The sequence below is a fragment of the Marmota monax genome, unplaced genomic scaffold (assembly GCF_021218885.2).
Source record: "Marmota monax isolate L192 unplaced genomic scaffold, Marmota_monax_Labrador192_F-V1.1 WCK01_AAM20220418_F8-fsc00263, whole genome shotgun sequence".
In the NCBI taxonomy this organism is placed as follows: Eukaryota; Metazoa; Chordata; class Mammalia; order Rodentia; family Sciuridae; genus Marmota; species Marmota monax.
In genome coordinates, this window is record NW_026693408.1 from 1,713,324 (window position 1) to 1,740,310 (window position 26,987).

The 26,987-nt window shown below is 38.0% G+C and overlaps 1 protein-coding gene across 9 annotated transcripts; it reads right to left on the reverse strand.

Annotated features, from left to right (window-relative positions):
* Nucleotides 1–27: 27 nt before the first annotated feature.
* Nucleotides 28–25,767, reverse strand: Zfp2 (ZFP2 zinc finger protein). 9 transcript variants are annotated; one of them, XM_046457101.1, is made up of 5 exons: nucleotides 25,566–25,767; nucleotides 22,144–22,219; nucleotides 15,469–15,595; nucleotides 15,065–15,157; nucleotides 28–2,768 (listed from the first exon to the last, which is right to left on the reverse strand). In XM_046457101.1, the coding sequence occupies exons 1-5, from the start codon at nucleotides 25,709–25,711 to the stop codon at nucleotides 1,318–1,320; spliced, it is 1,893 nt and encodes a 630-aa protein (XP_046313057.1). In that variant the 5' UTR covers nucleotides 25,712–25,767; the 3' UTR covers nucleotides 28–1,317. The 9 variants fall into 9 exon arrangements, with proteins under 9 accessions (XP_046313057.1, XP_046313056.1, XP_058439355.1 ...); XM_046457100.1 differs by having other exon boundaries at nucleotides 15,469–15,601; XM_058583372.1 differs by having other exon boundaries at nucleotides 22,144–22,256; nucleotides 25,552–25,767.
* Nucleotides 25,768–26,987: the final 1,220 nt, after the last annotated feature.

Sequence of the window (26,987 nt, forward strand, 5' to 3'; positions counted from 1 at the left end):
AGAACACATCATTGTTGCACAAAGATGGATAATTTATGGGGTTTTAATTATGGAATCCCAATCTACACAAATAGGAAATTTAAGTCATCCTTCTATTTCAAATAGCCATACCTAATCAGTTACAGCTTTTTTTAGATTGTGCCAAATTATAAATTATTGCTTGACTTTTCTTTTCCTATCCCATTATACTGCCACTTTCTTAGTTTATCCTTTAAAAATAAAGAATGAATCTTAAATCATTTTGACTAATCATGTCTAGCCCATATTTAGGACTTGGCAAATTTGTGTGAAAGAAATGAAATTAAACTACTATCATCATAACAGATCTATAAAATATCCCTATGATTGTTCTGAATGTTTTGAGTTGCAAATATTGTGTTAATATGCTAAATTTCCATATTTCTTAGTGTTCACGCCTTCAGTCAATGTCCCTGAGCTCAATCCCTGGTATCAACTATCATTCTGATAGCTGAATATGACATAAAGATATGTATTTATTTGATTCTTCTGTGCTTAAATACAATATTAAATTATGTTGTTTTCTAAATAATCAGCTAATTTAACAACAGTTTAAGACTATGAAGAACTCAAAATAGCATGCTATTACATTAAGATTTGTACAATTATTCTATTATCTGGAAGAAATCAGCCTACATTTTAAGGTAGAAAGTAATGCAGGGAAAGAGAGAAGGACATGGAAGGGCATTAGAAATTGATAGAGTTAGAAAATTTTGACTCGAAACATCCAAGGAAACCTTACTGTGGAAAAGAAGCACCTAGACAACATACATAACAGAGTAAAAGGCCAAAGATTTCCTGGCATCATGGTTTATAACATTTTAGCTAATAGGGATCCCCCAGACCTTTTACATCCAAAATCTCTCATTTACTAGGTAAGAAAATTGTGACCTGCTAAAAGTGAGTAACTTGTCCAAGTTAGCGGCAGGTCAGGACTACAAACCAGGTCTTTGGGCTATCCAGTTAAGCACTGACACATTTTCTCTCCAGTGTGAATTCTCAGATGTCCCAAGGAGAATTTGCAGTATGATACAATAGAACTTACCTTGAGCATGAATGTTCACTGTTTATACATTACTTTCTCAAACCTTCTGTTAAAAAGTACATTTTATCTTTTGAATCCAGATTTCTTCACTTCCATATGATTTCTCTGCTGTGGTCTATGTTATCCAACATGGTAGATTGTATGTCAACTAAAAATTACCCACAACTGTTACCTTTATTAGGTGTCTACCTCAACATGACTTTATCTGATTACTGAAGAGTTAATCATGATGAAGGGGACAGTAAACACTGTCCTTAGGTGTGAGTTCTTTGATGTCTTGTAAGGTTTGTACTCCGACTGAAGGCTTTTCCACATTCAGTACACTGATAGGGTTTCTCTCCTGTATGAGTTCTCTGATGTACTATAAGGGATGAATTCTTAATGAAAGCTTTCCCACACTGATCACATTCATAGGGTTTCTCACCAGTATGAATTCGTTGATGCTCAATAAGATATGCACTCTGGCTGAAGGCTTTTCCACATTCATTGCATTCATAAGGTTTCTCTCCAGTGTGAATAACCTGATGTACAGTAAGGGATGATCGCCCAGTGAAATGTTTGCCACATACCATACACTCATAAGGCTTCTCTCCAGTATGAATTCTCCGATGTTGAGTAAGTGATGAATTCTTACTGAAAGCTTTTCCACACTGATTGCATTCAAAAGGTTTTACTCCAGAGTGCAGTCTCTGATGTTCTATAAGGTATGTACTTTGGCTAAAGGATTTCCCACATTTGTTACATTTGTAAGGTTTTTCTCCAGTGTGATTTCGCTGATGTAGGGTAAGAGTTGAACTCTTACTAAAGGCTTTTCCACATTCACTACACTCATAAGGTTTTTCTCCAGTGTGACTTCTCTGATGAACAATAAGATGCATGCTTTGACTGAAGGCTTTTCCACATTCATTACATTCATAGGGTTTTTCTCCTGTATGAGTTCTCTGATGCACAGTAAGATTCATGCTTTGTGTAAAGGCTTTCCCACATTCATTACATTTATAGGGTTTCTCTCCAGTATGAATTCTTTCATGTTGAATAAGGGATGAATTCTTGCGGAAGGCTTTTCCACACTCTTTGCACTGATAAGGTTTCTCTCCAGTATGAGTTCTTTGATGAACAGTAAGATTCATGCTCTGACTGAAGGCTTTCCCACACTCACTACATTTGTAAGGTTTCTCTCCAGTATGAATTCTTTGGTGTACAGTAAGAGATGAGCGTTCAATAAAATGCTTGCCACATACATTGCATCTATATGGTTTCTCCCCAGTATGGATCCTCTGGTGTTTAAGAAGTGATGAGCTCTGGCTGAAGGTTTTCCTGCATTCATTACATTCATAGATTTTCCTTCCTACAAACATTCTTTGATTTTTCATTAATTCAGAATTTTGTTTGGAGTCTTTTCCTTGTGAAATCCAATTACAGGATCTTTTTGCCATGGAAATGCTTTGTGGTGTATCAAGGACTGAACCCTGATTGGAAAATCTTTCAAATTCATCCCCTCTACATACCCTTCTCTCTGTGAGGGTTTCCTCGTGGGTAAATGCCATTTGGCCCAGATGTTTCTCCTGTTGCCCCTCTAACCAATTTCCAGGTTCCCAGGTTTCCCCTAAGGTTGAATGCCAGACATGTTCCCTTTCCACTATGACCCCATGGGATAAATCTTCAGTAATGCTGGGTTTTGGAGCTGACTGTTTGTTTTCCCAATCTGGAAAAAAAATTCAAAGGTATATTAGTTTGTATGCTAGGAGACAAAAAATTGTATAAGGTAGTAATGAGAAATTAAACTAGAATAACTATTAGATATGTTTTAGAACTTTCAAAGATACCTTTACAATAACATAGAGAAATTGGAAAGGAAGGAAAAAACAGTGAACCAGTTGATGGAAAACAGGGGAACTAGAAGACAGGGATAGAAGATCTACTGGGCAAGCAGAGAAAGGAGTGAGCTCATTAAGGAGTGATGGACAAACAATGAAGATGAACAAAGGGAAAATATTCAGAAGACCTAGGATTGGTGGAAGATGACAGAAAGTCCTGCTACCTCATACTTGATATTCCTACCAGCAGTTTCTTTTACTCCCACAAGGCTGCTTAGAATTATGTACCAAATAATCTTCATAAAGCATCACAATGTGACATAGTAAAAAGACCGTTGATCCTAGAGTCAGAAAAATGGGTTCAAACCATGACTTTTAACACTTTTTCCTTATTTCTCTTGGTCTGATTTTTCACTGATTTAAATTACAAGTAAAGAAAATCTTATAAGGAGTAGGTAAGATAATGTACACAAACTACCCTTGGGCAACAGACTTGTTTGCAACAAAAATATCTGGACATACTTGAAACTGATGTGATCCACAGGCTTTTTCTCCTTCAACTTTAAGTAGGCTCACAGAGTTAAGAGAATCCTAAAGAGTTCTACACTTTCCTAAATATCTTCTCCAGGAAGGTGAGAACTAGTGGCATGGCAGGGGCAGGCAAAGGAGAACTGTTGAGCTGCTGGAGAGGGCCTAAAGGAAGGAAATTGGAGTCACTCAGACTTTATTTTCTCAGATCCCATAGACAATGGGGGGGGAGAGAATAGAAAACTATAATCTCAGGATTATAGTTGCTTATCCAAGTCAAGAGAGCAGAGATAAGACAATCAATGATCTAAAGGCTGTGAGCACAGGCCTGACTGAAGCAAGAGATGCATTAAATGGGTTCCCCTCCAACCTGACCTGTTTATATAAAAAACATAAAAAGGGAAAAGCTAAAAGAAATCAAGACCCCACAAAGTACCCTGAGAGAGGAGATCTATGCAATTAAATATGAAAATATTTGCAGCAACATATGATGAAATGACAGCAGTATCTTGCTCCACTTGACTATGGTCATATCCAGCTATCCAATTCAAGTTCTTTGGGAATAAAATTCTACCCAGAAAGCAAAGCAGAATCCATTCACAAGGTTAGATAATAATAAAGTCTAGAAAGAATTGCCTCCATTGAAAGATACATGATATCATGATACACAGAAAATATTGAGTTTGTAAAGTATCTAGAGATTCAGGAAATAAATTTTTAAAATTATAATAAGAGGAGAATAAGAACAAAAGAAGTTGCATAAAAACCAAAAGGGTGAATAAATGTTGAGATAATTAAATGTTTCCAGTTACCAAAGACATGAAGAAAGTAAAAATAGCTGGGTGGAGTGGCACATGCCTATAATTCCGGTGGCTTAGGAGACTGAGGCAGGAGGTCACAAGTGCAAAGCCAGCTTCAACAATGGCTAGGAACTAAGCAATTCAGTGAGACCCTGTCTCTAAATAAAATACAAAATTGGGCTGGGGATGTGGCTCAGTGGTCTAGTGCCCCTGAGTTCAATCCATGATACCACCCCCCCACCAAACACAAAACAAACAGAAAACAGATGCTATAGACCAGGAGATGATATGTACAACACAGGACCCATAAAGAACTTGTCCTGGACTTATAAAACAATGTCTATGAAACAGCTAAGCCCATTAGAAAAATGGGCAAAACCTTGTATAAGTACTTATTAAAAGTAAATGTGAATGGTTTGTAAACATAAATAAAGATGCCCAATCTTGGTGGTATACAGAGGAAGGCAAAATACAGGTGTAAAGAGATACCATTAACACATCTCTCTGCATAACAAAATGTAAAAATTCAAATAGTTTCATATTTTGTTAAAAAGTATGGTAATGAGAACTTTCACATGTGGCTGGCTAGTGGGAGTGATATTTGCTAAAAGTATTGTGAAAACAGTTTAGTACAACTGAGAATAAACAGATTGTGATTTAGCAAATCTAGTTGATAAAAGTACTTAGGTAAATCTGCCTTACAAAGGTATACAAGATCCATAATGCTTTGAGTAACATTATGCACAACAGAAGAAAATTGAGAAAAACCCAAATCTCCATCAACAAGAGAATGGGAAACTAAACTGTCCAATATTTATACAACTGACAAAAGTGATGATGATTAGAAGTGGAGAGAGTGGGTATCATTCCCCTGTTCCTGATCTTTGAAGAATGGCTTGTAGTCTTTCACCATGAATATGATGCTGTCAGTTTATTCATTTATGGCCTGTATTATGCTGAGGTTTTTCAGGCCTGGTGGGAATATAAAATAGCACAACCATTGTGGAGAACAGTATAGCAGTTCCTCAAAAAATTAAAAACAGAATTACCATTTAATCCAGCAAATTCCACTTCATGGTATATAACTGAAAGGGTGCACCAATGCTCAAAGCAGCAATGTTCATAATAGCCCAAAGGAGGAAGAAATACAAACGTACATCAATGGATAAATGAATAAACAAAGTATGGCAAATGCATCGATGAAATATTATTCAGTCAAAAAAGGAAATTCTATAACATGGATGGAACCTGAAGACGTTATTCTAGGTGAAAAAAAACAGTCACAAAATAATAAATACTGTGTGATTGAACTTAAATGACATACCTACAGTGGCCATATTCAGAGTCATAAAGTAGAATGGTTGCCAGAGATTGGGGGAAGTGTTTAATTGGCAGAGTGTCAGCTGGGGAAGATGAGAAAGTTCTGAAGATTGGATGGCAGTGGCTGCTGCATAACAATGTGAATGTATTTAAACGCCTCCAAACTAACCATTAAAAATGGCTAAAATTGTAATTTTCTGCTATGCATGTTGTACCATATACACATATACTAGTTACAGTAAAATAACACCTAAAATTAGTATTATATTGATAGTTCATAATATAAAGGACATATATAGATACTTCAAAAGTATTAGATAATACTCAACACTCACTTCTGATTTGCAAGAAAAGTTAGCATTGCACTAAGCATAAAAACAAATAACTAGAAGAATTCTCACTGACAAGATCAAGGAAAGGGTTCTTACTATTTATTACTACTTCTATTAAATGTCATTCCACAATTGACCAATACAACTAGGCAATTGAGAAGAGAGGAATTCTCATTCTTCCCTAATTATGATCTATCCACAAAATGACAGATTGTTAGAATGGCTTTACTAAGAATTAATGAAGTTTAGTTTTAAGGGTCAAGGACTGAACAATGTTTCAGTCTCTTGACACTTTGCTATGTCATTAAATAGGGACTTTATAAAGCACACAGCATTATGCTCTAGCTCTACCACTCTAAGGGTTCAATGATTATAAGCTTTTATCATTACCGTTATTGTTTTATATTAAGTAATAGGAAGTTCTGTATTCCTTTTTTCTTAAATAGGAGATTTTAGTGATAACTTATATTCCTTTATTGTCTTAGAATGCTTTTTCAGCCTTTCCTGGTTAACTTATAAGATTTCTATAATTTGGGGACTCATTGGGACATGAACAAGAGTCTCCATAACCAAGCACAGATCTTCAGTATTTATGAATAGAATAGGCCATAGCAGATACCAAGAGCTTACATAGTATTGGGGTAGAGATAGGAGGGTTGGGTAGCAGCCGAGGGCAAGTTTTTTTCTTTTATATTTCTTCCACATTCTTTGTAATAGTTAAGGAACTCATAACAAAACAACTATTTCAGTACCCACTTGACTGAATTTCCTATGTATATACTTGCAATCCTACAACACAGTCTCCACACAGCAGCCAGATCTGTTAAGCATGATAAATCATCATTCACTATTTATTTATTGAGCCAGACACTTAAAAGTGCTTAGGATGAGCAATGAAAAACACAAAATTCTGTCCTTATGGCACTCATACTTTAGTGACAGGAAGGAGAACAATCAACATAAAAAGTAAAACACCTAGTATTTAAGCAGTATGCCTTATGGAATAACAATAAAAGCAACAAAATGGAAATAGGGAATATGAGAAGTAAGGTTTTCAATTTTAAATAGGGTCATTAGGACAGACTTCATGGAGAAAGTGACTTTTTTGGCAAATTTTTATTTTTAGAATTACTATTACTATTATTTCATTATTTAAGATACACATGACAATAGACTGTATTTTGACATATTATACATATATAGAGTATAACTTATTCTAATTAGGATCCCATTTTTGTGGTTGTACATTTTGTGGTTGTTTCACATATGAACACAGGAAGAGAAAATGACATTTAATTCAAGACTTCAAGGGGCTGAGAGGAAGTCACAGAAATATCTAAGGGAGAGCAACCCAGAAAGAGGCTAGTGCTGCTGTCCTGAGATAGCAGTGGGCCTGTCCTGTTAAGAATGAACATGCTTTTGGAGTACTTCTACATTTAAAATATTCTGTAGGTGAGAAACAAAGATGTGTATTTATTAACATAATGATGTTCATGTTGATATGAAGGCAGATAGGGACTCTGTAACAGTATATAATTCTTGGTATGTGTGTATGCATATACTTACACACACACACACACACACACACACACAGAGTTACCCAGGACATCTATAAAAATAATTTAAAATCACATATAAACCACAGGCAATAAGCTTCCACATTTAGGAGTAGTTAGGGGTAGCTTCCTGGAGAGCACAAAATATAGAATCCCCAACTATATTTTTAATTTTTACAAAAAAATTTAAAACTTATTTATTTATTTATTTACTTACTTATTTTTGGTACTAGGGATTTAACCCAGGGGCATTTTACCACTGAGCTACATCCCCAGTCCTTTTTTATTTGGACACAGGAACTTCACTAAATTGCTGTTTGGCCTCAAACTTGCAATCCTCCTGCCTCAGCCTCCACAATTGCTAGGTCCAGTTTTAGGCCCAGTCTTAATAATAAATTTCTAATACTTTATATATATATTAACTAAAACTTTGTACATAATGTTAATTTTTGTTTCCTTAATAACTAAATATGAACTGATTTAAGTCTAATGACCACTGGTTAAATTAAAATTCACTGCTTTCTATATTACTAATAATTTTTCTTCATTTAAACAATAACAAGCTAGCTAGCATTAATATTGGCATCAGGAACAGCATTTCTCTTTCCATTTGCTACTCATCTTTTTTCATACAAAATCTAACAAAGCACTCGATAACTATATAAATAATACTTTACTACAGAAAAAGATGAATCAAAAGGAAAATTAGAAGCTCTAGTTTTCTAGTTTTACTAGTTTACTAGTTATATTAGGAAATAATAGGAAGCCACAGCAAGGCAAGAAAATCAAGTTACGATTTTTTTTTTTTAAGAATTAAACTTGGAGACCAAAACACCTATGTTGAATTCTGGCATGTTATTTCATTCTGAGTCCATTTCTTCCACTATAAAAGGGGCTAATAATACCTACCCTGTAGGTTTGTTATGATGAGTGGATTAGGTGATGACTGGGGAGGAGCCGAGCACAGTACTTAGTCGATTCTTTCTCTTCTTGGCTTGGACAGGATACTAAGAGGACTAAATAGTAGATTAGTCTGGCAGTAATATCCAAGAAAATCTGGAAAGAACAAGAACTGGAGTTTGTAAGTCATCATGTTCTCTGGGTCTCGTTCTTGACAGATAGTTTCTCCTTCTCTATTGGATACTTCTGTCCTTAGAGCTACAGTCAAGTCTTTCTCTTATTAAAAAACATACCAGAGGCATTATACCTCTGTCTGGCTTCTTTCAGTTCTTGTTCTTCCTTCCTTTTCCTTCAGAGCCAACCTTGTTGAAATGGTAGACTGTACTCATGTGCTTCTCCTTCACCTGCTCATTATTGTATTTTATTGTTTGTTTCTCTGTCACTTTCCCCCCCAAAGAATACTTGCCTCAGCACTAACAGGGCTCTTCTCAGAGTGGACTTAGACCAAGTCCAGAGGCATTTTTTTCATTTCTTTCTCAACCCTGTTGCTTTCCCTCTGCTTTTCTCTCTTTCCTTGACCCAGCTCTCCTGGCAACACTGTTCTCCTCTCACATTCTTTCTGTCACCTTTATGAGAGCATCTTTGGCCCCCGGCCAAATGTTACCCCAGCCTCGGGGTTCTATCTGGGTGCTTCTGAAATATTCTCACACACTCTCTCTGATAATTAACCATTTTTCATTAATATGAATTTCACAAATATGGTTACGACTGCCGAAGTCACATTTTTCACTTGATTTCTAAAAATTTTACTTGATGTCATTCAATATTCACTAAATAAATACATTAAGTATTTAGTCTGGTAGGTAATGGAATAGGCAGGAGGTACAAAGAAATATGTGCTCAATAAGGCAATTCAGTGCTAGTATGCAAATAGATATTCAAAGAGACAAGTAAAATACTGGGTGAAATACAATAATAAGTGAATAATCTTTAGGATCCAACCCAACAGAGAAGCCTGATGGGGGTAAAGGAGTGAGAGAGGAAAACACTATATCAAAAATGTATTTTCTTCTGCTGTTACTGAATGCCCAGTAAAGTTACAACGTAGTCCTAAATAAACTCACTAAAATAATATAGGGAATGAGGGAAAAATCTTGCATGTATATATACCAACAACCCCCCAAACAACCAAAAAATAAATAAATAATCTTAAATATCTTCATACAAACAAGAAAGGTTAATTAAAAAGACTGCTATCAAAAAGAGGAGGAGCCAGGCATGGTGGTGCATGCCTATAATCCCAGTGGTTCAGAAGGCTGAGATAGGAGACTATCAAGTTCAAAGCCAACCTCACCAACGGCGAGGTGCTAAGCAATTCAGTGAGACCCTGTCTCTAAATAAAATACAAAATTGGGCTGGTGATGTAGCTCAGTGGTTGAATGCTCCTGAATTCAATCCTTGGTACCCCCTCTCCTTCAAAAAGAAGAAAAATTTAGAGAACAAGAAAGTAGCTCATGGAAATAAAAAAATCTGATAGAAACATTTTTTTTAACACAGAAGAAATAAAAAGAAATAGGCACTCTCCTCTTCTTCTACCTCAGGTCTTTGCACATGCTATCTCCTATAGTCAGAATGTCCTCCCATATGGCCCATCAATTTATTTGAGCATCTGTTCAAAAGTCACCTGTTCCCTGACCACCCCTATAAACAAAGTCCTGTTAACTAACTTAGTCCCTTTATCCTGCTTTATTTTTCCATGCAGCACCTACAACCATATTATAATCATTAGCTTTCTTTCTTTTTTTCTTACTCTATATCTTGTCTTCCTTTCCTCCCTTCCTTCTTTCATTCTTAGTTTATGGTGTCCTCCACTAGAATGTAAGTACCTCACGGCAGCTGCCTGTTTTTCTTACTACTATATTCCCACAGCTAGTAACAGGGCCTAGTATTCAGCAGACATTTGTGTAGTGAATAAGTCATTTACATATGAATAAACACCAATAGCAACAGTAATCAAAGCCAGAGTAAAAGACAGCTATAATAAAAGTGATTAAAGCTCCCCTAAAAGATCCTGTTTTGCCAAATAAATTAGCATTAAAAACATAAAATAGTTTCCAAAGTTACAGAATATGTAGCAAGACCCATTAAGATGTAATATACTCTTTGACCTATAACTCCACTCCTAGAATCTGATTCTTCAGAGTTTACTGGAAACCAGCAGTGATGGTCCTAAAGTTGTTTTTTTCCCCTGTTGTGAAATTGAACATTCTTGAAGAAACTACTGTGATAGAATTTCTTCAGGCAAGCACCAGATGAATAACTTCTTCCACAGGGAACTGTAAACATGGGCAGGCTTACTGAAGTCCTGCAATGGAGGACACTAGAGGATTATAGGGGCTATTTCAGCCTTTAGAAAACATTCCATTCCTCCTGACTTTTGTATCTATTAGATGAACCTGTTTTAATGTTAGACTTAATTGACCAACCATAGCTTGACAAAGAACAGACTCCTGCCTTGACCAATTTTCTCACTAAGAATATAGTAATAATAGGTAGCAGACAGATATGAGCATATGGAATTGAGGGGAAACTGCCCACCCCCCAGAATTTCTTTAAAAAAGCAATTTCCCTAAGGTTACTCCTACCCTACCCTGGTTTAAGTCAATAGGATATGTTATATTCCTCAGCAAACAACCTGTTATCTGCAAAGCTACTATCTCCATCAAGAAGGAGAATATAAGTTACCCTAAAAGGGAGACCTTTATATATACCAAAAATTCCAGGACTCAGGAAGATAGGATAATTACAAACAAAGGTCAATGACCATACAATCTGTAAGAACAAGTTCCAATTGGAACCAATAAGTACCCGCTGATGTAACCTAGATTTGCTTTTAGATCTAAATTTAACATGTCCTTTTAACAGTAAAATTCCCTCCTCCCCCAGTAAGTTTTGCTTGGGTACCTGTGGTGTGGGTAAGATCATGCGCAGTAGGGACTTAAAAATCTGATGCAATCCTACTGTCAGTCAAAAGTTGAAAGGTGGTAACTAGGCAGAACACTCTAGAAAATTTCCTAAGATCTCCAATAAAACTGGGAAACAAAGGGGGCTCATTGTCAATCTTCCCTGAGACTGTTTTGTTTCCCTTCTAATAAACTTTGCTACATTATTACTAAGTCTCATATCTTTCTGAAATTTTATCATTGCAGAGCACAAGAGCAAGAACAAAACAAGATCTCCTGTATCACTACGATACCATTCAGTCCAGTGGTCAAATTTTACCACTCTATCTTAATTGCCTATGTAATGTCCCCAGATTTGTTATCTATTCAATGTATCAATTAACCTTTGTTTTAGGTAATAAGTTGTAACACCTACTATTTTTTTTTTTGAAACATTCATTCAAGAGAACTTGAATCTGTGCTCCTGGGCTGAGCCTTGTTTGGCTCAAACTGTTTTCTGATTTCCTTCAAGGTACAGTTGTTACTTTGCATGGATACTTTTATAATTTTTTTAAAATCTCTTTATGAAGGGTCACTATTATGGCAGCTATTATGAAGACAAACAACAATAAGTGTTGGTGAGGATGTGAGGAAAAAGGCACACTCATACATTGCTGGTGGGACTGCAAATTGGTACAGCCAATATGGAAAGCAGTATGGAGATTTCTTGGAAAATTGGGAATGGAACCACCATTTGACTCATCTATCCCTCTTCTTGGTCTATACCCAAAGGACTTAAAAACAGAATACTACAGGGACATAGCCACATCAATGTTTATAGTAGCACAATTCACAATAGCTAAACTGTGGAACCAAGCTAGATGTCCTTCAGTAGATGAATGGATAAAAAAAAAAAAATGTGGCATATATACATAATGGAATATTACTCAGCAATAAAAGAGAATAAAATCATGGCATTTGCAGGTAAATGGATAGAGTTAGAGAAGATAATGCTAAGTGAAGTTAGCCAATCCCAAAAAATCAAATGCCAAATGTTTTCTTTGATATAAGGAGGCTGATTCATAGTGGGATAGGGAGAGGGAGCATGGGAGGAGTAGATGAACTCTAGATAGGGCAGAAGGGTGGGAGGGCAAGGGATGGGGCATGGGGTTAGAAATGATGGTGGAATGTGATGATCATTATTATCCAAAGTACATGTATGAAGACACGAATTGATGTAAATATACTTTGTATACAATCAGAGATATGAAAAAATTGTGTTCTATATGTGTAATAAGAATTGTAGGGCTGGGGATGTGGCTCAAGCGGTAGCACGCTCGCCTGGCATGCGTGTGACCCGGGTTCGATCCTCAGCACCACATACACACAAAGATGTTATGTCCACCGAAAACTAAAAAATAAATATTAAAAAATTCTCAAAAAAAAAAGAATTGTAATGCATTCTGCTGTCATATATAAATAACAAAAAGAAAATAATATTCCTACAAGACAGCCCCCCAGAAAAATAGTGTGGCTTCAGAGGAAAGCGGGAAATTAGCCAAACATTAAACCTCTCCCAGTACATCCTTTCACAGTGACAGTGAGCCCTGAGGGAAAAGCAAACTTTCATCCCTTCCTGGGTTCATCCCCAGCACCTCCACCAAAAGCAAACATTCACCCTTTCTTAACCACAGTGGGTTCTGAAGGGAGAAAGCAGATACTGAAACTCTGGGCCCTGGACTTTTATCATTTCCCATTGCCAATGAGTCCTGGAAAGAGAAAAACAAATAGTGAAGCTCTAGATAACAATGGGTTGAAGAGGAAGGAAGAACAACCAGTTCTGAGCTTTTCTCAGTGACAAATTTTACAACTGCTTTCCTGAGTTGAAATTTTCACCTGTATAGCTAGGTCCCTGACTATTTGAATCGCACATCTATCGTCTCCAACGACTAATTCACCCTCACTGTAAACTGTAAAACTGAGGCTCCTTCTATAACCTGGAGACCATTTCCGTATCCAGAAAATGAGTCCTCCTATGCCTGATGATTGACTCTGGGGCAAAATAAAGGAAAGCTTGCTGATCTGTTTGAGGTCTGCTTCTGTCCCAGTTATTTGTATTTTCATTATGATGTCAAAACCATGTTGGTTATTTTTGATTATTCTTTTTACTTTGATAGACTTATACTATCCAGAGAGCATATAAATATTTACTAGCTCTTTAATATTAAAAAAATATAAAAAGATATGATTCGATTGGGGATGCAGCTCAGCAGTGGAGGACCTGTCTAATGCCAGAAAAATGACAATGGTGAGAACACCAGGTTAAGAGAATAATTCTATAAAATGGGCCCACAGTGCTGACCCTGCCACATTCTTTCTTTGCTAAAAACACAATTTGCATGCAGCCCTTCCTAGCCTAAGTGGACAGGATATGTCACATTCCTCAGTAAATGGAGGCAGGGGTAAAGGATAGGCAATCAGTGTAGGTAATGAATGATGGGGGTTGGGAGGGTGACAACTGGTTATCAATGGGTTGCTAAATGTTAACTTCCACTATTGTGCTCCCTGGTACTCTGAGTTGCTAACAATTAACTTCCCACCTCCTGCTCCTGTTTTCACATATATGGGGAAAAAAGAGAAGACAATAATTAAAGACAATAATTAAGAAAACAAGTTGTACCCCCTCCCACAGGTTTTCAGCTCTGAAGCCCCCTCCTCATCGGGGAAGTCTGTCCTCTATCACTTTCTTAAATAAAACTTGCTTTCTATGCTTGCCTTGGCATTCCTCAGGTATTTAATCGTTAATAGCAGGTTCCCAATCTACACTGGACAGGTATCACTAGCATGCAGGGTTCTGAGGCTTTGGTTCAATCCTCAACATCATGACCAAAAAAAGAAAAGATAAGATACTTTTACACAACATAAGGAAAATAAAGATCTGAAATGCATTTCTGCAGAAATAAGCCAGTGATGAAATCTAAAAAAAGAACTTTTGGTGATATGACCAGGAAATAAAGATTAAGAAGCATTAAACATTAAAAGGAAAATGCAATTGGATGGGTAGTGAATGCAGATTAAAATATTGGGGAATGAGGGTTGTGGCTGTCAGTGGTAGAGCACTAGCCTAGCATGTGCGAAACCCTGGGTTCGATCCTCAGCACCACATAAATATGAATAAATAAAATAAAGGTATTGTGTCAAACTACAACTAAAAAAATAAATATTAAAAAAATTCAGGAATGAAAACCAAAATATATACAATGGAAGACTGATAAAAATTAAAATGAAGCTACAGTCATTTTTCATGTTTTAAACATAGACTAAAAAACACCTATCTGAGGTAGAGGAAGAAGAATGTTGGATATCTTTAAATGTGAATAAAGCTTCCAAATGTTAAATAGTAAGGGAAGGGAATTTAGGGATATAAGTTACAACTTGGAAGAAAAATTCATGAAAGACAATAAGAGGAGACACATTATTCAGAGGAGATAGAATGATAGAGATTCAATTCAAAGTCCAGATGAAGATAGAAGAGACTTCTAACATTTACTGAATACTTAGTTTGTTCTAGGAGATGAACAAGTTATACAAATGTAGTGACTCGTTTAATCCTTGTAATGTATGACTTCCCTCCAATATAAGGATGCAGGCAAGAGCTAGAAGAATGTGCCCCATCAGTAATCCGAGGTGTCCTCAGAATATATATCAATTGCCACTAGTCTCTCCAGACCCAAGGCTCCCTGAAGTGATTTCTCCCCATTGAAATACACTCAGGTATGTGTCACATAATAAACCCTGACACTTACCTGGAGAAGCACACCCTGGGAGTTCTTTGTTCTTCAGATTCAACTCTTCTTGTTCCAGCTGGGAGATCACAAGAGGTTTGGAAAGCTGATGCCCTGCAAGGGAGGAAAGAGAACAAGTTTGGGTTTTGAACTGAGTCTAAAAACCAATCCCAGTATTGTTCTGATCCCTTCCTTGTCAACATTTCTGAAACAAAGGAAGGTGTAGCATATGAAATTTCCCATTTTCCACTCTCTATAGAAAAGACCGTTCACCTTGAAAGCGGGGACACCGAGCAAATACCCTAAGACAATGCCCTATAAAAGCTAGGATTTCCAGTCCAAATTCACAAATTTCAGACGTTGCACAGGATTGGGGGGAAAAGGTGTCAAGAGGTAGGTCTTGAATTACAAGGAGAAGTCCTTACCCAGTGAGACCAGGTTCCTGTAGTTCTCCAGCATCACCTTCCCATACAAGTTCCTCTGAGCAGAATCTAGGTGCATCCACTCCTCCCAAGTGAAATCCACAGACACATCCTTGAATGTCACTGATTCCTGAAACTATAAATTCCTCCTCAACAAGGGATTATGCCAGTAAAACCCTCTGAGGGCCATGAAAAACCAAGTACACTAGGAGGAAAAGGGCTACGATAGAGATCTGTGTGAGAAAAACATGCTACCTTCTGACATTAAAACAACATCTGCAATGAAAACAGATATTATTACGAGATATTATCAGAGATAAATATAACATAGAAAGTGGTTTGGGAGTCAAGAACAGGAAGAGTTGGTATAACAGAATGCTAAGGTTTGGACTTGGAGGGGGTGTGTCTCCAAAGATTGTGTAAGAAACTTGGTCCCCAGGATGGCAGCATTAAGAGGGTGAGCATTTATGGGGTGGGGCATAGTGGGAGGTTGTTACTAGTACCTCCCTACTCTCTTGACTTCCTATATTGCCACATGATCTCCTTTTCCATGCCCTTTCACCTCTGTGATACCATCTGCCATTAAGCCTTTACCAGAATCAACTAGAAGCCAGTGTCATGCCTCTGAATCTCTAAACCTATTAACTAAATAAGCCTCTTTTGTTAATAAAGACCCAACCATGTTTATTTTGTTATAGTAACAGAAAGCAGACTAATACAGGGAAAGGTAGTAAAAGCTGCTCTAGATTTCTACTGGAGAAGAGGTGATGACGTTCTGATCACTTCCTATTTAGATCATTGGTGAAGAAAGGATTTCCTGCCCTATTCATTACAAGATAACGAAACATATGACATTAGATACATGAGATGTACAATAATTTATTAATCACATCGAGTCATAGACCAGGAAGGAAGACCTCACACACTATGCAGGGTCACACAAGGGTTTCACTCAGAAACAGAGTAAACCAGCAGGACTGTGAGAAGCAGGCTTTGTAGTGACAAGGAGTAACCCATGGTTACTGTGGAATGATATGACTGGCTTATCTGAACAATTTCACAGGCTGACAGGGAGGTAAAATGGTTAGGTGGAGCACTAGGCAGAATACATCTGGTCAAGCTGATGGTGGAGATAATTGGAAGACAGCCTTTCCTGCTGAGTGAAGGCATATATGGTGAGAGCAGGGAAACTTGCCACTGGGTCTCATGGCCTAACTCCCCAAACCATGAGACCTAAAGATGTCAAGAGGGTGTGCTGGCCTTACAATACATTGGGAATCCCACTTATTAGAGGAAATTATGTGCAACAGGATTGACCTAGAATGTGAATTGTTTATCTTATAGAGACCAGCTTCAATTGAAAAAGGCATTTCAAATTTGTAAGTCCATTGCAGCCTTGTTCTCTATTCTCTATCCCTTAATAGAGGAACTAAAACACTGTAAATATTTAATACCTATTAAATGAAGGAACGCATAACCAAGTGTGTGGTATCTATAATAATAGCTAGTTGACACTTTTTATTTCTTGGCATTTTAATCACTCATTTCCCATTATCTCCTGTATAGTTCCAAGTCATTAGTCATTCAGAGAAGGAGTAGCAAAAGTGAAGAACTCCCTATAACCAGTTGATATTAAGAATCTAGGCCAATGTCCATTAATGGAAGCTGATTAAGTAAACTATGATACACTTGCACAATGGAAGACAGAAGCCCTTTACATATTGATATGGACAATTTCCAAGATATATTGTAAAGTACAAAAACAAAAAATAAGACATGGGGTGTAGAATCCTGAGTAAATATTAACTTTTATCAACTGTATAAAAAATTAGGGAAAATATATATACATACGGATTTTTGTTGTTTCTTCTGGAAGCCTCCATAAGAAATTATCATCATTGCCTTTATACAAGAAGGGATCGCTAGGAGGCTCAGATCAAGGGGAGAAAGCAGAGATTTTTTTTAAGTGCTCATTAATATATATTGGTTTTTTTTCTTTGTGTGGTACTAAGGATTGAATCAAGGGCCTCATACATGTATAAAAGCACTGAGCTAATAAACCCAGCCATTCTAATTTTATTTTGAAACAGAGTCTCACTAAATTGCCCAGGCTTGTCTTGAACTTGTAATCCTTCTGCCTCAACCTCCTGAGTGGCTAGGATTATAGGCCTAGGCTACCATGCCTGGCTAACTTACATTTTTCAACATCTGAATATACATGTGAACATATCAGCCATTCAGATTTCAATTAAAAAAACTAAAATCTGAAATCATGAGCAAATATAAAATAAACCCAAACTGAGAAGCATTCTACAAAATAATTGGCATGTATTCTTGAAAAGTGTCAAAGTTGCTGGGTGTAGTGGCAGATGCTTGCAATCCCAGGGGCTCAGGTGGCTGAGATAGAAGGGTCATGAGTCAAAACCAGCACCTGCAAAAGCAAGGCACTAAGCAATTCAGTGAGACTCTGTCTCTAAATAAAATACAAAAATAGGGCTGGTGATGTGGCTCAGAGGTTTAGTGCCCCTGAGTTCAATCCCCAGTACCAAAAAAAAAAAAAAAAAAAGGCGTCATCAAGTACAAAGACTATTCCAAATTAAGGAAAATTAAGGAGATATGACAATCTAATGCAATTTGTGATTCTGGCCTAGGTAAAGAATATTTTGGGAAAGGTGGCAAAATACAGTAATGTTTGCAGATTAGCTAATAATGTTGTAATCAGTGTAAGTTTCCTGATTTTGATAAGTGTATTTTTATTATGTAAGATAATGGCCTTAGTTTTAGGAAACACATAGTGAAATACTTTGGAGTTAAATCATGTCTATGACTTTTTCTCAAATGGTTCAGAAACACACACACACACACACACACACACACACTCATATAAGGGAAGAAAGAGAATGAAAACAAATATGGTAAAATGTTAGTCCAGGTGAAAGTTATCCTAAAAATTATTTTTATTATTTTTGCAACAAGTTTTCCCATCTGAAAAGTTTCAAAATAAAAGGTTCCTTTTTTTTTTAAACCGTGAGATAAAGTTGGACATAGTGGTGTGCACCTGAAATCCCAGCTACTTAAGAGGCAGAGACAGGTGGAACACTTGAACCCACTGAGTTTGAGGCCAGCCTAGGCTACATTAAAAAACCTGCTTCAAAAACAAAAATTAAAATTAAAAAAAACTCCACACAAACAAAAATGAGATAGCATTTTCTATCCTTGGGAATAGCTAAAATACAATGTGTTACAGGTTGAACTGCATCCTTCATAAAAGATAAATTAAAGTCCTAATTCTTAGTACCTCAGAATGTGACCCTATGTGAAAATAAGGTCACTGCAAATTTAACTAGTTAAGATGTGGTCATAATGGAGAAGGGTGGGCCCCTACTCCAATATGACTGGTGTCCTTATGAGAAAATGTCATTTGAAGACATCAACACGCAAGGAGAATACCATGTGACAAAGAAGGTAAAGACTGGAGTTATGTAGCTATAAGCCAATGAACACAATGACTGCAGCAAACCACCAGAAGGAAGTTAGGAAAGGGCAAGGAAGGATATTCCCACAGTTTTCAGAGAAAGGGTATAGCCCTGAAATTGCCTTGATTTTGGACTTCTGGCCTCCAAAACTGTGAGACAATCAATTTCTGTTGTTTTGAACCACCAGTTTGTAGTGCTTTGTTACAGGAGGCCCAGGAATATGATATATCAAGCATGGCAGAGGATGCTGAGCAACTAGAATTCTCAGATCCTGCTTGTGAATATTTAAAATGGTACATACACTTTGGAAAACAACTGACTCCTATAAAGTCAAACATACACTTGAGCCAGCAATTTCACTCCATGTATCCATGTATTTATCTAAGAGAAATGAAAGCATATAGTCACACAAAGACTTATACATGAGTGCTTGTTATAGCTTTATTCATAATAACTAAAAACAGAAAACAAAATGTTTATGATGAGTGAATGGATGAACAAAATTTGGTACATTCAATAAACTATTAGATATAAAAAGGAAGGAACTACTGCTACACACAACAGTATGTGTGGATATATCTGAAAAACAGTGTGTTAAGCAAAAAAAGCCAGCACAAAAGTGTATCTCCTGGTATGGTTTCATTTGTGTGAAGTTCTAGAAAAGACATGACTAAACTATAATAATAGAAATCAAGCAGTGGTTTCCTGGGATGGGTGATACGGACTATGATAAGAGAAGAGTTCTGACATGTTCTAAATTAAGTTACAGACCTAATAGAGGGAAGAAAGAGATAAGATAAGGCTACACCAACCCATAGCTTCAAGGTAAGTCAACAACAACAACAACAACAAAAGAACAACAAATGCTCCACATTCCTTGACTATATGCTGAAAATTACCCATCAAGGCTATACCTCATTCTGCTTTTGAAACCAACCAAATGAGAAATAGCAAAAACTTCTCTTTATGGACTAACCTATCCCAGGACTTTGCCACCCCCTCATATAGGGCTCTATTTACTATAGGCTCGATGTAAATGATTTATGTTTCTTCTCCCAAAAATTTCATTATAAATGAAATGGACATTCTTCTACCTGATATCTGGCCATGCTGCTGGTGGCCTAGGATTGTCCCAGGACCCATCCTTCACCTTTTGGCTAGAATCTGTATAGCTCAAATACTTTATTTTCAGAGACCTCTTAGTCTTGAAAGCTTCACAACCAGAAGGGGACATGAGTATACTTTCTGGGGCAATGAAAATGTTCTACATCTTGATTGGGATAGTGGTTATGTTAGTACATATATTTGTCACAGCCAAATAATTTAATGCTTTAAGTGGGTTATTTTATATTCATTATATCTCAAAAAAGTGGATTTAAAATTTTAACACTGAAAAATTTCAAGTAACATTATTATTATTACTACTACTATTATTTTGGTAGCAGGGATTGAACCCAGGGTTGTTTAATCACTGAGCAACATTCCCAGCCATTTTTTATATTTTATTGCTGAGTTGCTCAGGGCCTTGCTGAGTTGCTGAGGATGGCTTTGAACTCAGCATCTTCCTGTCTCAGCTTCCTAAGCCGCTGGAACTACAAGCGTGTGCCACCCTTAATTAACATTAAACAGCAAATCAAATCCAGGCTACTGATAACCAAATTACAATCTTCATTAACCAGAATCTTCCAGATGACCCACATAAACATTCCCCTCTTCTAGAAAACTCCCTTCTCTAATATTCAACATTCCCCTCTTCTAGAAAACTCCCTTCTCTAATATTCATTATTGCTTTATGGTTTTTGTTTGTTTTCCATGGTGCTGGGGATTGAACTCAGGGCCTTGCACATGGGCTAGGCAAGTGCTCTACCACAAAAGCAACAACTACAGATTCCAGGAAAACTAGCAGGTTCTAATTTCAAGTAATAAGTCAGGGCTCCTCACTTCTGATTTCAATTTCATGGTTTCCTCTTTCTGATTAACACTGCTTTTTTTCCTACACAATTTTTCATTTTTATTTTTTTTTTGGTATCAAAGATTGAACCCAGTGGTGCTTAACCAGTGAGCACTTCCCCAACCCTTTTTTATTTTTTATTTAGAGATGGGGTCTCACTGAGTTGCTTTAAGACCTCGTTAAGTTGCTGAGGCTGGCTCCGAATTCAGGATCCTCCTGCCTGAGCCTCCCAAGCTGTTGGATTTATAGGCATGCACCACCTCACCTGGCTAGAAAAACTTTTATCATGCCAAGTCTCTTAACAAAATTCCTCAGACTGATCTCCCAGGTACCTCTTCCATCCCCAGGCCTGCCAGGTCAACATACATGCAAGCTCCTCTTTCCGCTTGACTCCAAATAGGGCATTGGATTCCCTCTATGCCAGTCAAGCATGTCTCACTATCAGTGACTGCTACCCTCACCCCACCAGTGAAACTCTAAACTACCAAGTTCTTGGCTGGACTAATACTAAGGATGCCTAGCAATTACCAAATACCTTCAACATTACAGGAACCAAGCTAAGGCTCTTTTCACTTGCATTATCTTATTTGAGCTTTGAGAAAACCGATGAAGTAAATGAGATGAGCCATAGGTAATTCTTAACAATGCCAGATGTATGGCAGAAATTCAGTTAATGCTGTTATTTCTGTCATCAATATGAAGAAGTGATGCTTTAAGGAAGTCAAGTCACTTGCCTAAGGCAATGCAGATATTAAATAGTAGGGTCAGGATTTAATATTGGACACTCCAACTCCGTTATATAGCAGATCCTCAACATTTATCCATTTTCAACCCTTTAGATGGGCAAACACCCCCTACTTCTCCTAATCTCTACCCTGATATTTCTCTTCTCCAGACTCTGGAACACCAATAATCTGGGAACATAACCATACTTGATCTTATCATTATTTTCATGTTTAATCCTTATAATTGTATCCTGTACAGATGTGTCCTCTTTTATAATACCTGAGAGCCCATAAGCCGTATAAACACAAGGACCATTTCTCTATGATTTTTGTTCCTTTTCTGATCCTTGAACACCATCAAGAACCCAGCAGGACAGGGTATCAGTGGCCTGAGAACAGAGGGACACTGAGGGAGGCTTTGCAAAAACTCCTCAACATTCTGATCGGCAATACCTTTGTCCTGTGTAATGAATCCCACACACAGTATGAGAATAAGAAAGAGGTTTGAGAGAAAAAGATGTGTCACCTGAGCTTCCAAAGGCAGAGGCCCTGCAGCCATCGCCTTCTTCCTTCCTGTGGGGTCCTTCCTAGGGAATGTGGAGCTGAGGGAAGGACAGGAAATCATGAGAAACTGTACTCCTGCAACAACAAACAAAGTACCTACAGATAAATAGGAGTGTAAGGAATCTACATAGAGAAAATTACAATTTTTATTTGTAGTTTGCTCTATTAAGTTTATTTAGATATATAAAGAAAGATGAACTTAGATATACATACTGAATTCCTGGATAGGATGTCACAGTATTCTAAGTTGTCACTTCCATGAAATGAATTTTTGAACTTATACTCCTAATTAAGCTAAAATGGAGTAACAATATTTTGAAGTTAATTATGCAAATTGTTTTGTACAACAGAAAGAAAAATATTTTAAAAAGAATACTGATGAAGCCGGGTGCATAGTGTGGCACATGCCTGTAATCCAGCTTGAAACAGGAGGATCATGAGTTCAAAGCCAGCCTCAGCAATTTAGCAAGGCCCTAAGCAACTTAGCAAGCCCCTGTCTCTTAAAAAAAAAAAAAAAAAAAAGTGCTGGGGATATAGCTCAGTGGTTATGCACACACCTGGATTCAATTCCTAGTACCAAAACAAAAAAAATACTGATAAACACTATTATGGTTTGGATATGAAATATTCTCCAAAGCTCCTGTGTTGAAGGCATGGCCCTCAGTACAGCAGTGTTCAGAGATAGGGCTCTTGGGAGGTGACTGGATCAAGAGGGCCCTAATCTCATCAATGGATTAGTGAATTAATAATTTGATGGCATTATTGGGAGGTGGTAGAAACTGTAGGAAATGGGGGCTAGTTGTAAGAAGTAGGTCACTGAGGATGTGCCCTGGCAGAGTGTATCTTGTCCCCAGTACCTTCCTCCTTTCTTCTTGTTTCCTGGCTGCCACCAGGTGGCAGCTTTCCTCTGCTATGTCCTTCTCCCAAGGTTTCTACTTCCATTTAGGTTCAAAGCAATGGGGCTGACCATGGACCTATGAAATTGAGAGCCAAAATAAAGTTTTCCTCCTCAAAGTTGTTTTTCTCAGGTATTTGTCACACTGACAAAAAGCTAACACAAAGACAAATTCCTCATGTTCACATTCATATGTGGAGACTAAGTAAGTTGGTCTCACAGAAGTACAGAAGAGAGGAGGGGAGAAAAGAACAGAGACAGGTTGACTATAAGGTATAAAAATACAGTTACACAGGAGGAATATGTTTTAATATTCTATAGTACAGTATGGTGACTAGAGTTAATAATAATTTGACGTATACTCCAAAATACCTACAAGAAAGGATTTTAAGTGTTCCCAACACAAATTTTTGATATGTATTTGAGGTCATGGATATGCTAATTATTCTGATTTGATCATTGTACACTGTATACATGTACTGACTGTACACTTCACCTGAACCTCATATAGTCAATTAAATATTTTAAAATAAAATAGAACACTGATGACAGTTTGCCCAACCAGAACTTTTAGTTATTGGAACACAGTATTACCAAATAGGCAGAACACTCATTCACCAAACTATCAACTGTATAAGGGGCTCACCATTTTAGGCTGTGAGAACAACTGTACGTAAAATAGATAAACTCTGTGCCCTAATGAATATTATTATCTAACAGGGGAAAGGACCAATGGAACAATTTGAAGTCTTTCCAATATAGATGATTCGTAAAAAATGTACACATAAGAATTCAGGGGCTGAAAGTATAGCTCAGTGGTAGAGCACCATAAAAAATTCAGGATATGAAAAATGTGGCATTTCACATTAGTGAAGAAAATTATTCAAAAGGACTTTCCATTTGGGAAAAACTTAAGATGTACATGTGTAATGACACAAAAGTATTAGAACAAAGTACAGATGAGGCTCCCTTATAATGATGTTAAAGACCCAAACATGAAGGAATTGTTTTATGTTTGATATGAATATGTAACATCTCTGCTCAGTTAGGAAATATGTGCTTGTATATCAGAAAATTTAAAAATAAAACAAAGGCTTGGGATATATAGATCAGTGGTAAAGTGCTTGCCTAGTATGTGTAAAGACCTGGGTTACATGCCCAGCATCAAAAACAAACAAACAAAAAAAAATAGTGAATGCCTGTAATCCTAGCAGTTGGGAAGGCTGAAGCAGGAGTATACTTAGTTTGAAGTCAGCCAGAACAACTTAGGGAGGCCCTAAGCAACTTAGCTAGAACCTGACTCAAAAACTCAAAATAAAATATAAAAAGGCCTGGGTACAGCACCCCTGGTTTAAATCCCTGGTACCAAAAAAAAAAAAAAGCAAACTGCATAAAAATTCTTCTAAATGTTCAAAATGCAACTTAAACAGCTTATCATTAGCACCTCTCAGAAAGTTAAAGAGTAAGAAGACAGGTAGTATTAAAAGACATTGTGCCACTGACCTAGAAATATCCACTTGAAGAGACTGATAGACTGCGACAACAATGCAAAACCGTACCCAGCCAGATTGTCTATATGTATTTATATAAAAATATACTTATATATATTTTAAAAAAATTGGGATGCAAAGAAAATTAAGGACAGAGCCATACTTTCCCTCATACTCATTAAATGTCGATGAGCTTTAGCTGTTTTTAAAATTGGTATAAGTAAACGTTTTCAGCATGTTTTTTAAAAAAGTTTATTCTTTATCTCCATTGAGTGGCAGTTACCCAAAAAGTGATGGAGCTTAAGATTCCTGCACTTTAACCTTGCCAAATGCATTTCATAACTCACTTTTAATGGGTAAATGGAGAAGTGATACTAATATTCATATTTCCTTCTAAAAACAAAGTGATAATATACTTACACACATGTACAGATTTTGAGAACTCTCAAATGATTTTTGCTCATATGAATTTTCTAGTTGACCTACAGTTAAGTTTTAACAGGAAAAATTCTTCAAAAAAAAAAAAAAAAAAAAGAAATCCTGAAGTAGAAATCTGGCTTCCAGGTTCTTTTGAAGAGATGGGTCAAGGGGAGCCCACGCCTACGCCCTTTTTTGGAATCAGGAAACCACTGCGTGTGTTCTGAGTTGCGGTTTACACAAAGGGCTGGAGTGGGAGACCCCGGACTGTTGTTCAGCATCCCTAGAGACTTCCGAGGGGCAGATCCCCTTCACCTTGGCGACGAGTTCCAGGACTAGGATGCGCGGGGCCCGGAAAAGCCCTGGAGAAGAGACCCGGGGTCGAGCTACTGGCCATGCCTTAGGCCCCCAATGACCCTTCGAACCCCAGAACGCCACGCCAAGTCTCCCGCCCCCGCCGCTCCCGGGCTGTGATCCAGCCTCGGCGCCCTCCTCGGACAGGTGGAAGGTCTGTGTCAGGGATATTCCTAGCTCTGGGGGTTCTCACCACGGCCTGGCTGCTGGGTACCTGAGGGGGCGCACCTGCAGCTCAGTGGCCCGGTGGAGGAGAGGACTCTCCCCGAGCCCAGCCGCTGCCGGCTCCGCCCCGCGGGCCGCAGAGGCCTCCCCCCTGCAGTTCTGGGCTCCTCCTTCGGGATCCTCTGAGGCCCGCCGCCGGTGCACTGCATTCACCCTCTCGCAGAACAAGCCTGAGCGGCCAGCCGATGGACGCAGCCCCGCCCGAGGCGTTGTACTACATTTCCCACAAGGCTGCCGGGCCACGACGCTAGCGTCAGAGTGCGCAGGCGCGGGGCCACCTTTGTGCGGCGGACGGAGGGTGGCACCTGTTCCTGTTGGGGTTGCCCAGAAAGAAATGGATGGGCATTATGTCTTTATCCCTGCTTCCCCAAAGAAACTCTTCTTAGATCCTGTCGGATGGTAGTGAGGACAGACATCCTTGGCTAAGCCTGATTTTTCCTTCTTGGAAATGAGAGGAACCTAGAGGACCCTTTGCAAAGGAGTAAAGTAGTGACACACCAGGTACGTGGTGGATGCTCCATAAACACTACTATATCCCGTTCTCTAGTTCAGTGTCAGGCGCTTCTCTGAGAATTTCAACATTATCGCTGTGTAAAAATCCGGTAAAATCCTTCAGTTAAATGTGTGCCCTGCGTTGAGGTAGTTTCATCAGATCTGCCCCTTTGGAATTTGCTGAAGTGTTTGGCATTTTTGGTGCAGAAAAATGACACCTTAATTTGTAAAATTTGGTTTTCCAAAAATAACTGTTAATTTCTTCTGCCTCTTTGCTGAGACAAAGCCCATGTCTTGAATCAAACTTTACCCAGTCTTCTAGAGCCCTCTTTTGACTAGGTCTCTTGGGACTGCCAGGCCCAGTTTTAGCAAGAATCCTCTTAAGTCTCCCACCCTGGACTGTTGTAGGGACAAAGGAGGCAAGGCACTGAAGATAGCAGGAAACAGTTTTATTTGGCTGCAGCCAGGTTCAGAGGGTATAGCCTTTGCTGTAACCAATCAATCCCCTGAACCCCGAGTTCAGGGATTTTCGGAGTTTTATACCCAGCATGTAAGGGGAGGGGCTCAGAAGTTCACAGTCTGCAGAAGTTCAGGTAAAAGCAGCTTTTTTCTTTCACTGTTCTGGGCGTGTTAACTCTTCAAGGACAACACCTGAGAAGGGGAGAGCTTCATCTCCCCTTTCTTCCCCCCCCCCCCCCGCCAGCTGTTACCATGGGCCCATTTGTAACTTATCTTAAAAATGTAGACATCCCTGTGAAGCCCAGCTCAAGGCCAGAGGCCTTGTTTGCACATTTCTTCAAAGTACTATACTGGATACCTTTGTGAAAAACTAGTGAGGGGGTGTCCAGCACCTGGAGTGCTGGTATCTTCTCTGCCAGTGGCCAAGTAAGCAGGGTGACATGAAAATAGGAAGTTTATCTACAATGGACTCTT